Source organism: Pristiophorus japonicus, chromosome 6, assembly GCF_044704955.1.
Source record: "Pristiophorus japonicus isolate sPriJap1 chromosome 6, sPriJap1.hap1, whole genome shotgun sequence".
Classification (NCBI taxonomy): domain Eukaryota; kingdom Metazoa; phylum Chordata; class Chondrichthyes; family Pristiophoridae; genus Pristiophorus; species Pristiophorus japonicus.
The window spans coordinates 266894583-266911240 of record NC_091982.1 but is presented as its reverse complement, the minus strand read 5'-3'; the positions used below and the strand labels follow the sequence as shown (position 1 = coordinate 266911240).

The window sequence follows — 16658 nt, the reverse complement described above, 5'->3', positions numbered from 1 at the left end:
CAACCTCAGCTCCAGCTACAACAGCAACCTCAGCTCCAGCTACAACACCAACCTCAGCTCCAGCTACAACAGCAACCTCAGCTTCAGCTACAACAATCTCAACTCCAGCTACAACCACCTCAACAACTCCAACTCCAAGTAAACCATGTGACCCTAATCCATGTAAGAATAATGGCAGCTGCATTGTGACAAACAATTATGTTTGTATTTGCCTTACAAATTGGACAGGAATAAATTGCAATGAAAGTAAGTATATACTGTTTTACAAGAGGTGATGTTTTGTGATTAACTTTATTATAAATTGTTTTGCTCTTTTTATCTAAAATTGAGTTCAATTAATAAATGTCTTCCTAACAATTTCACTATTAAATCTATAACCATTATCCGCACCTTTTACAAGAAATTTAATTGCACTTTTCCATGTTAATAGTTGCTTATGGAAATAACAAAATGTGTCTTCCTGTAAATTTCTCTCTAATTCTTTTTTGCTCTCCAATTTGTTCTTTCTTCCATTCTTTTTGCCACCTCTCTTGGGATGCCCCACACACAGGCCGGAATTTTCCCGCTGCCATGTGTGCGGGTTTGAAGGCAGGTCGGCAGTAAAAGTTGCAGAAAATGGGAGCGCTTCTGTGATGTACCCCAGCATGAATCAGTAGCTTCAGGAGAAGGAAGCAAAGGGGAGCAGGGAGAATGCTGACATAATTCCCATCAGACATGATAGAGGGTACAGGTTGGAAATTATCTAGAATCTGTCTGAGGAAGTTTTTTTTCCCCCCTCCAGCGGCGATCTGCAATGAATCTGAAGACCTTTTAAATAATCGCAAATTGACATTTGGCAAAATTAAGATGGGAACCCTTGGCTTTTCAAAAGAGACCTGTGAGAGTACAACTGAAAATGGTACGTACATTGAATTTTAATGTGTGATCTGTGTAACATTTATCCTATATTTATAACTTTCTTCTACACAATGTGCAATTAGTTATTTGATGGTACTTCTCTATGCTGTGAGGTGCCTACTGTACATAGTCCATGTCTCTGACACATATAGGAGGGTGGGTATCACTACTATTCTGTAGGCCATGAGTTTGGTGCTGGGTGAGAGACCCTGGTCTTCGAACACTCTGTGTTGGACTGTGTCATTGATGTCTGTCCTTGCTGATAGTAGGCTCCCAAGGTATGGGAAGTGGTCCACATTGTCCAAAGTCTCATCATGGATCTTGATAATCTGGGAGCAGTACTGTATGGTGGGGGCAGGTTGGTAGAGAACCTTTACTTACTAATGTTTATTGTAAGGCCCAGACTCTCCTTGAAAAAATGTAGCACCCCACAAACTATTGGGAATCCCTGGCCCAAGACTGCTCAAAATGGAGGAGAAGCATCCGAGAAGGCGCTGATCACTTCGAGTCTATTCGCTGGGATCATGTGGAAGCCAAGTACAAACAGCGGAGGGAGCATACGACAAATCAAGCAGTCCACCAACCACCATCTGCCCCACCTGTGATAGAGATTGTAGATCCTGCCTTGGTCTCATCAATCACCTTAGAACTGGTGTTAGTGTGGAAGCACATCATCCTCGACTCCAGGGGACTGCCTAAGAAGAAGAATTATTTACTTGATAACTATGGGCCGTAAACTGTGGCCTCACCAGACAATGTGCACATGCACCCGAAGAGGCCTCGCAAATGCCAGTTTTCGCCGTGCAATCCCTGCAGGAAGGACACTAACGCGCAGAGATTTGGGCTATTTGCTCAACTCCTGCCCAGCAAATGTCCTTCAAATTCTTATGCCTGGTGAAAGCAGGCATATAGCCTATTTTTGCCAGTATAAGAGTTTTAAAAGATAGAAAAATTAAATGTTATCACTAATTTTTATATTGAAATTCCTGTCCATTAAGGTCAATTTATATTTACTCCAATTAAAACATATTTAAAAAAATTCAAAAAAATAATTTCTTGTCTCAAACATTTAATTAAATTCAACTTCAATTAATTTTAAATATGTGAGGTGTTTTTTTTATTTATTATGTTGTGTATCTATGTTTTGGGGGGTATCCCCATTGATTGTAATGGGAGCTCACCACTATTATCATTGCGAATACTCCATGTTCATTGGTGGTCCAGGCCCACGTGATCCCAGATTGCACTTACATTCCTCAGATGTGTGATCCATTCGCAGGACTGCAAGTATACGTTCCTTTGGGACAACCAGGTACTTACATTAACATTTTTTCGGGTGGAGGCGTCCTCCCGCAGGAAACCTCCGACCGCAATTTTTACCCCTATATATCGACCTGCCAACAGTCCTCGTTTTATGTGAACAATCAGGATTTCTGACTTAGCATCCTTGTCCACATTTTTGGATTAAATTTAGCCTGTTCCTTGATTACTGCCCATCACTAACTAAAGGTACTGCTCTGGGGATCAAAATTCTGCTTCATGATGTAAGAGAGAATTTCCGATCTGTGATAGTTATGTGAGATCATTAATTTCTTGCATGGACAAGTGAGGAATGAAGGAAAAATAATTGAAAGCCTGCATCAGCGTGAACTGGAGGGGTTAGAGAGAATTGGAGGTGTATGTTAGCAGTCAACCTTCTTTCAAATCTGGTTCACAACAACATGTTTCGAGTAAACACGAGATTTTGGAGTGGAGTATATGGAACAGACATTATTGATACACAGTAAAGGGTGATCGGCCTTTAGCTGTATACAGAGAGTAGCTTTTTGGATACAAGTTCTATCTTTTGAGCCCTCTAACAAACTGTTGAAAACCATCTAGGGATAGTTTTCGAGGTCAATATGTCGAGGAACCAACTAGAGGGCTGGCCATCCTAGACTGGGTGAGGTGTAATGAGAAGAGACTAATTAGCAATCTTGTTGTGTGAGGCCCCTTGGGGAAGAGTGACCATAATGTGGTAGAATTCTTTATTAAGATGGAGAGTGACACAGTTACTTCAGAGACTAAGGTCCTGAACTTAAGGAAAGGTAACTTCGATGGTATATGACGTGAATTGGCTAGAATAGACTGGCAAATGATACTTAAAGGGTTGATGGTGGATAGGCAATGGCAAACATTTAAAGATCACATGGATTAGCTTCAACAATTATACAGCCCTGTCTGGAGTAAAAATAAAACGGGGAAGGTGGCTCAACCGTGGCTAACAAGAGAAATTAAGGATCGTGTTAAATCCAAGGAAGAGGCATAAAAATTGGCCAGAAAAAGCACAAACCTGAGGACTGGGAGAAATTTATTCTTCAGCAGAGGAGGACAAAGGGTTTAATTAGGAGGGGGAAAATAGAGTGAGTTTGAGAGGAAGCTTGCTGGGAACATAAAAACTGACTGCAAAAGCTTCTATAGATACGTGAAGAGAAAAAGATTAGTGAAGACAAACGTAGGTCCCTTGCAGTCAGATTCAGGTGAATTTATAATGGGGAACAAAGAAATTGCAGACCAGTTGAAAAATACTTTGGTTCTGTCTTCACGAAGGAAGAAACAAATAACCTTCCGGAAATACGAAGGGACCAAGGGTCTAGTGAGAAGGAGGAACTGAAGGAAATCCATATCAGGTGGGAAATTGTGTTAGGGAAATTGATGGGATCCCCAGTGCCTGATAGTCTGCATGCCAGAGTACTTAAGGAAGTGGCCCTAGAAATAGTGGATGCATTGGTGATCATTTTCTAACAGTCTATCGACTCTGGATCAGTTCCTATGACTGGAGGGTAGTTAATGTAACACCACTTTTTAAGAAAGGAGGGAGAGAGAAAGAGGGTAATTATAGACAAGTTAACCTGACATCAGTAGTGGGGAAAATGTTGGAATCAATTATTAAAGATGAAATAGCAGCGCATTTGGAAAGCAGTGACAGGATCGGTCCAAGTCAGCATGGATTTATGAAAGGGAAATCATGCTTGACAAATCTTCTAGAATTTTTTGAGGATGTAATTGGTAGAGTGGTCAAGGTAGAACCAGTGGATGTGGTGTTTTTGGACTTTTGACAAGGTCCCATACAAGAGATTGGTGTGCAAAATTAAAGCATATGGTATTGGAGGTAATGTACTGATGTGGATAGAGAACTGGTTGGCAGACAGGAAGCAGAGAGTCAGGATAAACTGATTCTTTTCAGAATGGCAGGCAGTGACTAGTGGGGTGCCGCAGGGCTCAGTGCTGGGACCCCAGCTATTTACAATATACATTAATGATTTAGACGAAGGAATTGAGTGTAATATCTCCAAGTTTTCAGATGACACTAAGCTGGGTGGTGGTGTGAGCTGTGAGAAAGACGCTAAGAGGCTGCAGGGTGACTTGGACAGGTTAGGTGAGTGGGCAAATGCATGGCAGATGCAGTATAATGTGGATAAATGTGAGGTTATCCACTTTGGGGGCAAAAACAGGAAGGCAGAAGATTATCTGAATGGTGGCAGATTAGGAAAAGGGGAGGTGCAATGAGACCTGGATGTCATGGTACATCAGTCATTGAAAGTTGGCATTCGGGTACAGCAGGCGATGAAGAAGGCAAATGGTATGTTGGCTTTCATAGCTAGGGAATTTGAGTACAGGAGCAGGGAGGTCTTACTGCAGTTGTACAGGGCCTTAGTGAGGCCTCACCTGGAATATTGTGTTCAATTTTAGTCTCCTAATCTGAGGAAGGACATTCTTGCTAATGATGGAATGCAGCGAAGGTTCACCAGACTGATTCCTGGGATGGCAGGACTGACATATGAGGAGTGACTGGATCGACTGGACCTGTATTCACTGGAGCTTAGAAGGATGAGAGGGATCTCATAGAAACATATAAAATTCTGATGGGTCTGGACAGGTTAGATGCAGGAAGAATGTTCCCTATGTTGGGGAAGTCCAGAACCAGGGGACATAGTCTAAGGATAATGTGTAAGCCATTTAGGACTGAGATGAGGAGAAACTCAGAGATTTGTTGATGCCAGTTCATTGGATATATTCAAGAGGGAGTTAGATATGGTCCTTACGGCTAAAGGGATCAAGGGAGAGAAAGCAGGAAAGGGGTACTGAGGGAATGATCAGACATGATCTTATTGAATGGTGGTGCAGGCTCGAAGAGTCGATTGGCCTACTCCTGCACCTATTTTCTATGTTTCTATGCTCCTTTATACACTACGTTTTGACTACATCAAAGGAAAATGTCATAGATAAGGCTGTATTCCCCAAATCCTTTGAAAATAGACTATTCATGTAAACACTTTACAATTGTTTACCTCAGATCCACTTCCCCTACACGAGACTTCCTGACCTAACATTTTCCAGCATCTTTGAAGTAAAAGCTTTACCAACTGCTATCTATATCTAATGGATCCCTCTTACCCATGTTTATTACCCTAAAACTAAACGACTCATTGGTGTCGTCATTAGTACCACTTATTCCCTTACAAATAAATTTGACTGTTAAACTTTTAGCTTTCACGATGTCCAACAGTGTACCCTCATGAACTCGGAGGGGTTGAGGAATGGGAGTGAGAATCAGAAAAGTGGCACTCTGATGGGGTAGGCAACAGAAAAACACCAGCATGGACTGGAATATAGGGGGAGAAGAGTGCCACCTCAAACTGGCAAATAGGGAGAAGGAGAGTGTCAGGATGAATTGGGGAGAGAAGGGGCAGTCGAAGAGTGCCAGGATGAACTAGGAAGGGGGACATGAGAAATGCGAGCATTTCGAAATAAGGAGGTGTAAGAAAAAGTGCGTCGGTGAATTTGAGGAATAGGTGAAGGGAGGATGGGTGAACAGTGCTAGCATGAATTGGGAGAAGAATGCCTTCAGGGCCTATCACAAGCATGTAAACAATTTAAAACAACTTTATGATCATTTTTCAGCATCAGAGTACCAATACATATCCTCAGTAGCCCACAATTTATTTGCAGAAAATGAGAGAAAATGCCTCAAATTGTTGTGTCAATCTTTATTGGTATTTACTGCCTTTTAAAATAGACAAAAGGCAAAGATACATGTCTCCCTATCTTCGTGAATTGTTATGGCCACAATTTCAAATGGTTGTATCACATTTAATTAATACAATTATAAAAACAGCCTATTTATTATTCTTCATTTGGATAAGCTGGATTAAAACTTGCGACAAGACAATGCATTCGTTTAGATAATGGAAGCTTGGATCTGACAGGGCCAACTCTGATTGATTGTGGTATGAATCTGGAAAACGTCTTGGTAAGTGCAAATAAACAATAATTAATATGAACATGATTAAATACAATATTGTTATATGCATGTAATATGAATGACTCACTAGCCATTATTAAGGGTGGAAGGAGGCTTCTGTGGAGCATAAACTCTGGCATATACCAGTTGGGCCAATGGCCTGTTTCTGTGTTGTAAATTCTATGCAACTTTTTACAACAAAGTAGATCATCAGTTTCACTTTAAATATCTCTGGAGGGCCTGCAGGGGCAAATCTGAGGTAGAGTCGAACTTTCACTCGCCTGCTCCACAGATATGGCCCAGAACAGGACAAGCAACGGCGTGTCTCTTCAACCAATCAGATTGAAGAATCCTTACTGAGTCACGCAGAGTCTGAACCAGGAAGTGTAAGTTAGAATAATTAATTCATTGTAAAATCATGATCAGAAAGCAAAATAAAGAGAAGGGAAGAAAAATGGGATTAAGAGAGAGAGATAAAAGAGACAGAAAGAAAATGAAAATGTCTGAACTTAAGGAAAGGTAACTTCGATGGAATGAGACGTGAATTGGCTAGAATAGACTGGCGAATGATACTTAAAGGGTTGACAGTGGATCGGCAATGGCAGACATTAAAAGATCACGTGGATGAACTTCAACAATTGTACATCCCTGTGTGGCGTAAAAATAAAACGGGGAAGGTAGCTCAACCGTGGCTAACAAGAAAAATTAGGGATAATGTTAAATCCAAGGAAGAGGCATATAAATTGGCCAGAAAAAGCAGCAAACCTGAGGACTGAGATAAATTTAGAATTCAGCAGAGGAGGACAAAGGGTCTAATTATGAGAAGGAAAATAGAGTATGAAAGGAAACTTGCAGGGAACATAAAAACTGACTGCAAAAGCTTCTATAGATATGTGAAGAGAAAAAGATTAGTGAAGACAAACATAGGTCCTTTGCAGTCAAACTCACTGAGAAATGGCAGATCAATTGAACTAATACTTTGGATCTGTCTTAAGGAAGACACAAATAACCTTCTGGAAATACTAGGAGTTCGAAGATCTAGCGAAAAGGAGGAACTGAAGGAAATCCTTATTAGTCAGGAAATTGTGTTAGGGAAATTGATGGGATTGAAGGCCGATAAATTCCCAGGGCCTGATAGGCTGTATCCCAGAGTACTTAAGGAAGTGACCCTAGAAATAGTGGATGCATTGGTGATCATTTTCCAACATTCTATTGATTCTGGATCATTTCGTATGGACTGGAGGGTAGCTAATGTAACACCACTTTTTAAAAATGGAGGGAGAGAGAAAACAGGGAATTATAGACTGGTTAGTCTGACATCGGTGGTGGGGAAAATATTGGAATCAATTATTAAAGATGAAATAGCAGCGCATTTGGAAAGCAGTGACAGGATCGGTCCAAGTCAGCATGGATTTATGAAAGGGAAATCATGCTTGATAAATCTTCTGGAACTTTTTGAGGATGGTAACTAGTAGAATGGACAAGGTAGAACCAGTGGATGTGGTGTATTTGGACTTTCAAAAGGCTTTTGACAAAGTCCCACACAAGAGATTAGTGTGCAAAGTTAAAGCACATGGTATTGGGGGTAATGTATTGACGTGGATAGAGAACTGGTTGGCAGACAGGAAGCAGAGAGTCGGAATAAATGGGTACTTTTTGGAATGGCAGGCAGTGACCAGTGGGGTGCCGCAGGGCTCAGTGCTGGGACCCCAGCTATTTATAATATACATCAATGATTTAGATGAAGCAATTGAATAAATATCTCCAAGTTGGCAGATGACACTAAGCTGGGTGGTGGTGTGAGCTGCGAGGAGGATGTCAAGAGGCTGCAGGATGACTTGGACAGGTTAGGTGAGTGGGCAAACGCATGGCAGATGCAGTATAATGTGGATAAATGTGAGCTTATCCACTTTGGTGGCAAAAACAAGAAGGCAGAATATTATCTGAATGGTGACAGATTAGGAAACGGGAAGGTGCAACAAGACCTGGTGTCATGATACATCAGTCATTGAAGGTTGTCATGCAGGTACAGCAGGCGGTGAAGAAGGCAAATGACATGTTGGCCTTCATAGTTAGAGTAATTGAGTATAGGAGCGCGGAGATCTTACTGCAGTTGTACAAGGCCTTGGTGAAGCCACACCTGGAATATTGTGTTCAATTTTGGTCTCCTAATCTGAGGAAGGACGTTCTTACTATTGAGGGAGTACAGCGAAGGTTCACCAGACTGATTCCCAGGATGGCAGAACTGACATATGAGTAGAGACTGGATCAACTGGGCTTGTATCCACTGGTGTCTAGAAGAATGAGAGGGGATCTCATAGAAACATATAAAATTCTGACGGGATTGGACAGGTTAGAGGCAGGAAGAATGTTGCCGTTGCTGGGGAAGTCCAGAACCAGGGGTCACAGTCTAAGAATAAGGGGTAAGCCATTTAGGACTGAAATGAGGAGAAACTTCTTCACTCAGAGAGTGGTTAACCTGTGGAATTCTCTGCCGCAGAAAGTTGTTGAAGCCAGTTCGTTAGATATATTCAAAAGGGAGTTAGATATGGCTCTTACGGCCAAAGGGATCAAGGGGTATGGAGAGAAAGCAGGAAAGGGGTACCTAGGTTGAATGATCAACCATGATCTTATTGAATAGCGGTGCAGGCTCGAAGGGTCAAATGGCCTGCACCTGCACCTAATTTCTATGTATCTATGTTTCCATTTTTTCATTTTAGCTTTTAATTACTTTAAATCTCCAACATTAATTAAAATCTGAAGGAATGAGACTCCATACTTGTAAAAATAAATTTTCAGTGCCAGAGAGGTTGTTTGGCAGTAATTAAGACTTATCATGCTGTAAAAATTTCAATTACACTTGAATGAACAAGCCCTAACATTTTCTGGTGTGCTTAGTGGGTATCTCGTGGGTAAGTACTGCAACTTCATGCCCTTCCTGTGTTTTAATGGCGAGTCTCTCGATGAGGTACTGGTGTAGTAAAGCTTGTGGAGGAGCAGGGCAACTCGGACAGCAACTTCCTGATTTTCATGTTCAACTGCACATGTGTGGGTGCCGGAAGTTGCTGTTTGATTTACTCCATAATAGCAGTGACCGCTGATAGCCTCACTGTTATTCCTACCACAATATCTGAGCTATTAAGTCTACTATCTGCCCTTTTGTAGTAGTAGTTCGTGTGTCTGTACTTTTGATGTTACCTATTTTTCCATTCGCACTTTATTTTGGTTAGTCCTATAAAGGGCTAGTTTTCCCATCTTATTTCAGTTCTGATGGAGATTGCACCTAAAATATTAACATCTGTTGTATTTTCATTTGCTGTCAAACTTGTTTTGTATTTCCAGAATTTTAAGTTTATTTCTATTTTCTGTTATTTTTTACACAGGGTAATTTGAGTAGTGCAAACGTCAATGTGATGATAGCTGCAAGTCAAACTATGGCACTGACGTCACAGCCGGAAAAATTAACTGTGAAAGAAGTTAACTTAACGACGAATATTCTCACTAACATAATGAGGAATCCTACAGAGTTAAATAAAGAGGTCAGTTAGATATTTTTAAAATGAAAAAGAAGCCAATGAGGTTCAATTGCTTGTTTATTGAAAGATGAATGATCAGCTTGATGTCGTAATTTTCAGCACAATACAGGTCAGAAACTTTTTAACAATATAACAACATTAGAAATAGGAGCAGGAATAGGCCACATGGCCCCTCGAGCATCAATCATGGCTGATCTTCGCCCTCAACTCTATTTTCCCGTCCGATCGCCATATCCCTTAGAGTCCAAAAATCTATTGATCTCAGCCTTGAATATACTCAATGACTGAGTATGCACAGCCCTCCCAGGTAGAGAATTCCAAAGATTCACAAACCTCCGAGTGAGGAAACCTCTCCTCATCTCAGTCCTAACTGGCCGACTCCTTATTCTGACACTATGACCCCTAGTTCGAGAATCTTCAATCAGGGGAAATAGCCTCTCAGCATTTACTCTGCCAGTTCTTCTCAGAATCTTATGTTTCAATGAGATCACCTCTCGTTCTTCTAAACTTCTAAACTGCAGAGAGTGTCGGCCCATCCTACTCAATCTCTCCTCATAAGAAAACCCACTCATTCCAGAATCAATCCATCGAAATTTTGTTGCACCTCCTCTAAGGCAAGTATATCCTTCCTTATGAATGGAGACCAAAACTGTGCACAGTACTCCAGGTGTGGTCTCACCAGGGCCCGTACAATTGCAGCAAGACTTCCTTACTCTTGTACCCCAAAACTCTAGCAATAAAGGCTAACATACCATTTGCTCAAAGTCTGGTGGAACTGAAGAGAACAGACAAAAAAAGCTCAGAAGTTGATCAGCAGCCTTATAGAACAAACCAGCTACCAACCTTTATGGAGGAGATGAGCTGTTTAAATAGCTCACCTGCAGAGTCATTCTTGACTGTTCGAGCCATGCATTGCAGTGCAGGGGAAGACCAATTTCACAAAAGGGTCCGACAGCAAGTGTAGGACTTTTATTTTAATTTTATAATGAGCTGCCTGAATAGTTCTGGCACATGCTCTGCATGTCTATGGAGGAGCCCGATCCAATACAGAAACATAGAAACATAGAAAATAGGTGCAGGAGTAGGCCACCCGGCCCTTCGATCCTGCACTACCATTCAATAAGATCATGGCTGATCATTCCTTCAGTACCCCGTTCCTGCTTTCTCTCCATACCCATTGATCCCTTTAGCCATAAGGACCATATCTAACTCCCTCTTGAATATATCCAATGAATTGGCATCAACAACTCTCTGCGGCAGGGAATTCCATAGGTTAACAACTCTCTGAGTGAAGAAGTTTCTCCTAAATGGCCTACCCCTTATCCTAAGACTGTGTCCTCTGGTTCTTCCCGCATCTAACCTGTAAAGTCTTGTCCCCTCAGTACAGATTCACACGAGGCATGTAGTGAAGTCAAGGTCACTCTGGACCTGCACCTTTTTTTCACAGCTCTGGAATGCTGCACTTGCCTGAGACCTGTCCTTATATACCTGTCTCTTGCAAGTGCACCCCTGGTGGTAAGGTATGCTGGTGGTTACAGGTCATATCTTATTATAGTCATGTATAGCATGTTAGGATACAGTTATATATAATAATGTAAGATACATGACATCACCCTCCCCCAAGGTCTTATTGTCTTTATAGGTTCAGTCTCTCAGGTGGTCTACGCTCTCGCGTGGAGCGTCTGAGTTGTGGTTCAGTTGTTTGCCTTGGTGTCTGTTTTTCTTTGGGTGTGGTTGCTGGTATCTCGCCTGGGCTGTCTGTTTCGATTGGTGTGATTGTTGTTGACTCGCCTGGGTTGTCTGTTGGGATTGCCCTTTCCTCAGGTTGTTCCCTCTGTCTGTCCACCAGGTGTGGCATGAGTTCCACATTGTAGTCTGCCTCTGGTTCCGCAGTGTTGTTGGTAAATCTGCTTTTGACTTGGTCTACATGCCTCCGGCAGATTTTGCCATATGTCCATTTATACTACCAGTAGCCTGTTTCTTTCCTTGCCCGTTACTGTCCCTGCAAGCCATTTGGGACCCCTGCCATAGTTTAGTACAAACACTTTGTCCCCTATATCATTCCATCTCCCCCTCGAATTTCTGTCATGGTACTCAGTCAGCTTACGGCGCTTTGCCTCAACGATTTCGTGCATGTCTGGCAGGATTAATGAGAGCCTTGTTTTTAAAGTCCTTTTCATCAACAGTTGCGCGGGGGGATCCCAGTCAGTGAGTGCGGACGAGATCTGTATGCCAGCAGCAGTCGCGACAGGCGACCCTGCAGCGTGGGAGCTTGGATTTTAAGCATGCCTTGTTTAATGTTTTACACTGCTCTCTCCGCTTGGCCGTTGGAGGCTGGCTTGAACGGTGCCGTCTTGACGTGATTTATGCCGTGATCAATAAAAAAGTCTTGGAATTCTGCAATGGTGAAGCACGGACCATTGTCACTGACCAATATGTCAGGGATTCCGTGCATTGCAAACATAGTTGCGAGGCTCTCCATAGTGGTGGAGGTTGCGCTCGAGTTTAAAATGGTGCATTCGATCCACTTTGAAAATGCATCTCCAACTACGAGGAACATTTTGCCCATGAATGGGCCCGCATAGTCTACGTGCGCCCGCGACCACGGTTTGGAAAGCCAGGGCCAGGGGCTCAGTGGAGCCTCCCTGAGGGCATTGCTGAGTTGGGTACAAATGGTGCACCTTCGGACACAGAGCTCCAAGTCCGCGTCAATACCAGGCCACCAGACGTGGGATCTGGCTAAGGCCTTCATGAGAACGATCCCCGGATGCTCGCGGTGGAGCTCCCGGACAAATGCCTCTCTGCCTCGCAGAGGCATGACTACTCGGCTGCCCCACATCAGGCAGTCTGCTTGTAGTGATAGCTCATGCATGCGCCTGTGAAAGGGTTTTAATTCCTCGGGGCAGGCATCGCGAGCCTCTGCCCAGTCACCGGTTAGGACACATCTTTTTACTAAGGATAACGTGGGGTCGCTGGCCGTCCAGGCTCTGATTTGGCGAGCCGTCATGGGCGAACCTGTGGACTCAAAAGCATTGATTGTCATGACTATCTCACAGTCCTGTTCGTCAGACCCTTCCGTGGTCGCCAGGGGTAGCCTGCTGAGCGCGTCGGCACAGTTATCTGTGCCTCTTCTGTGCCTTATTGTGTAGTCGTAGGACGCCAGCATGAGTGCCCACCGTTGAATTCGCACTGAGGCATTGGCGTTTATTGCCTTGCTCTCGAATAGGAGGGACGTGAGGGACTTGTGGTTGGTTTCTAATGCGAACTTGGCCCCGAAAAGGCATTGGTGTATCTTTTTGACACCATACACGCATGCGAGCGCCTCCTTCTCTACCATTCCGTACCCGTGCTCCGCCCACGAAAGTGACCTGGAGACATAAGCTATGGGTTGTAATTTTCCCGCACTATTGACATGTTGTAAAACGCACCCGACCCTATACGCTGACGCATCGCATGTGAGAACTAGCTTTTTACCTGGGTCAAAGAAAGTCAAAACACTGTTAGAACACAGAAGGTTGCGTGCCTTATTGAAGGCGCGTTCCTGGGCTTCCCCCCAAAACCAATTGCACCCCTTCCTGAGTAGCACGTGGAGAGGCTCCAGCAGCGTGCTTAAGTTCTGCATAAAGTTCCCAAAGTAATTGAGTAGCCCGAGAAAGGCGCGCAGTTCTGAGACATTCCGGGGCTTGGGTGCTAGGTGAATTGCTTCTGTTTTGGACTCTGTTGGGCGGATTCCATCAGCGGCAATCCTTCTGCCCAAAAATTCAACCTTGGGTGCGAGAAACAGGCTCTTGGATTTCTTGACTCATAGGCCTACCCGATCCAACCGCTTTAGTACTTCCTCCAAATTACGGAGATGGGAGTCGGTGTCCCTGCCCGTGATAAGTATGTCGTCTTGAAATACAACCGTCCCCGGGATGGACTTGAGCAGACTCTCCATGTTGCGCTGGAATATGGCAGCTGCCGACCTGATGCCGAATGGGCATCGATTGTACATGAAAAGGCCTCGATGTGTGTTGATGGTGGTGAGTAGCTTCGATTCCTCGGTCAATTCTTGCGTCATATACGCAGATGTGAGGTCTAATTTTGAGAAAAGTTTACCTCCAGCCAATGTGGCAAATAAGTCTTCCGCTCTGGGCAGCGGGTACTGGTCCTGTAGGGAGACTCTGTTTATGGTAGATTTGTAGTCCCCACAGATTTGTACGGATCCATCAGGCTTCATGACTGGGACGATGGGACATGCCTAGTCGCTAAATTCCACAGTTGATGTAATGCCTTCCCGCAGAAGCCTGTCTAGTTCATGTTCAATCTTTTCCCTCATCACATAGGGTACAGCTCTGGCCTTGTGATGGACCGGTCTAGCATCCTGTGTGATAAAGATTTTGACTTTGGCCCCTTTGAAAGTGCCCACACCTGGCTGAAAGAGATGTTCAAATCGCTTTATAACTGATGAGCAGGAGGTCCGTTCCTCTCATGACATGGCATGGACATCATCCCATTTCCAGTTTAGTTTTGCCAGCCAGCTCCTCCCGAGCAGTGCTGGAGGGTCTCCGGGGACAATCCACAGGGGAAGTCGGTTCACTGTCCCTTTGTGTGTGACAGAGAGCATGGCGCTGCCGAGGACTAGTATGATTTCTTTGGTATAGGTCCTTAGTGTGGTGTCGAGCCTTGTGAGTTTTGGTCTGTCTCTTTTATGTGGCCACAGTTGTTCAAATTGTTGAGCGCCCATGAGAGATTGACTCGCTCCTGTATCCAGCTCCATGTTGACAGATATCCCGTTGAGTAGGCTCCTCATCATTATAGGAGGCGTCCTGTTGTAGGAGCAGCGGTCATTGATCGTGTTGACCCGCTGTACATCGGTGTCCCGGGTACTGTCCCCACCATCTTCTGGTCCGCTTTCCGACCCATCCGATTCGTATACCAGCCGAACTGCCGTTTTTTTGCACATGCGGGCCAAATGCCCTGTATATTCACAATTTCTGCAAACAGCCTGCTGAAATTGACATCCCCATGACGAGTGCCCACCCCCACACCTCCAGCACAGACCTGTTCCATTGTTTAAAGTGTTCCCAAAGAGTGAGCTGCGTCTGGCTGATCTCTCTTGAGCTTCTCTCAGTTTGTAGTTGATTGATCGCATTGTGGGTTGATGAGGTGTGAACGGCCATTCCTATGGCCCTTGATGGCTTCTGCCTGCTGTCGAGAGCCTGTTCTCCCAGTTTTGTCTGTGTGTGGGGGTAGCAGCTTGTTTAGTGCTGTGAACTTCTTGTTCCGATATTTCGTTAGTTGTCGTACCTGCATTGTAAATCAATCTCGTTTCTTCTTCCCCTACCAAGAATGTCTGTGCAACCAGTGCTGCTGCCTCTAAGATCAGGTTCTTGGTCTCTATGAGCTTTCGGAATATGCCTGCGTGGCCTATTCCTTCAAAGAAAAAGTCTCTCAGCATTTCTCTCCTCAGTTCATCGGAGAACTCACATAAACTAGCCAACCTCCGAAGTACCGCCACGAAGTCAGGTATGCTCTGGCCCACACAGCGTCTGTAGTTGTAGAACCTGTGTCTGGCCATGTGTAGGCTGCTCGCTGGCTTCAGGTGGGCTCTTACCAGTGTGCTCAATTCTTCAAACGACTTGCTTGCTGGTTTCTCGGGTGCCAACAAATCCTTCATTAAAGCGTATGTTTTCGAGCCACAGCTGGTCAAGAGATGGGCTCTTCTCTTGTCTGCCTTATCATCGCCTAACCAGTCTTTGGTTACAAAGCTTTGCTGGAGCCTTTCTATAAAGTCATCCCAATTGTCTCCCGCATTGTACTTTTCATCTGATCCGTTGTTTGGATTCTGTAATCCCGTAACTCATCGCCACTGTAAAGTCCTGTCCCCTCAGTACAGATTCACACGAGGCATGTAGTGAAGTCAAGGTCACTCTGGACCTGCATCTTTATTTCACAGCTCTGGCATGCTGCACTTGCCTGAGACCTGTCCTTATATACCTGTCTCTTGCAAGTGCACCCCTGGTGGTAAGGTATGCTGGTGGTTACAGGTCATATCTTATTACAGTCATGTATAGCATGTTAGGATACAGTTATATATAATAATGTAAGATACATGACATAACCTGTCCAGTCCAGTCAGAATCTTATATGTTTCTATGAGATCCACGCTCATCCTTCTAAACTCCAGTGTATAAAGGCCCAGTTGATCCAGTCTCTTCTCATATGTCAGTCCAGCTATCCCTGGAATCAGTCTGGTGAACCTTCGCTACATTCCCTTAATAGCAAGAACGTCCTTCCTCAGATTAGGAGACCAAAACTGAACACAATATTCCAGGTGAGGCCTCACCAAAGCCCTGTACAACTGCAATAAGACCTCCCTGCTCCTATACTCAAATCTCCTAGCTATGAAGGCCAAGATACCATTTGCCTTCTTCACCGCCTGCTGTACCTGCATGCCCACTTTCAATGACTGATGAACCATGACACCCAGGTCTCGCTGCACCTCCCCTTTTCCTAGTCTGCCACCATTCAGATAATCTTCTGCCTTCGTGTTTTTGCCCCCAAAGTGGATAACCTCACATTTATCCACATTATACTGCATCTGCCATGCATTTGCCCACTCGCCTAACCTGTCCAAGTCACCATGCAGCCTCTTAGCATCCTCCTCACAGCTCACACCGCCACCCAGTTTAGTGTCATCTACAAACTTGGTGATATTACACTCAATTCCATCATCTAAATCATTGATGTATATTGTAAATAGCTGGGGTCCCAGCACTGAGCCATGTGGCACTCCACTAGTCACTGCCTGCCATTCTGAAAAGGACCCGTTTATCCCGACTCTCTGCTTCCTGTCTGCCAACCAGTTCTCTATCCATGTCAGTACATTGCCCCCAATACCATGCGCTTTCAATTTGCACACCAATCTCTTGTGTGGGACCTTGTCAAAAGCATTTTGA

General features: G+C 44.1%; 1 protein-coding gene across 1 annotated transcript in view; it reads left to right on the top strand.

Annotated features, from left to right (window-relative positions):
* Nucleotides 1-846: 846 nt before the first annotated feature.
* LOC139266315 (adhesion G-protein coupled receptor G7-like) overlaps nucleotides 847-16658 on the top strand; it is a 108535-nt gene continuing 92723 nt past the window's right edge. Inside the window, exons 1-3 of the mRNA XM_070884136.1 lie at nucleotides 847-898; nucleotides 6084-6190; nucleotides 9565-9720. Of these exons, the coding sequence (XP_070740237.1) occupies nucleotides 847-898; nucleotides 6084-6190; nucleotides 9565-9720 (315 nt within the window). The remainder of the gene's footprint in view (nucleotides 899-6083; nucleotides 6191-9564; nucleotides 9721-16658) is intronic.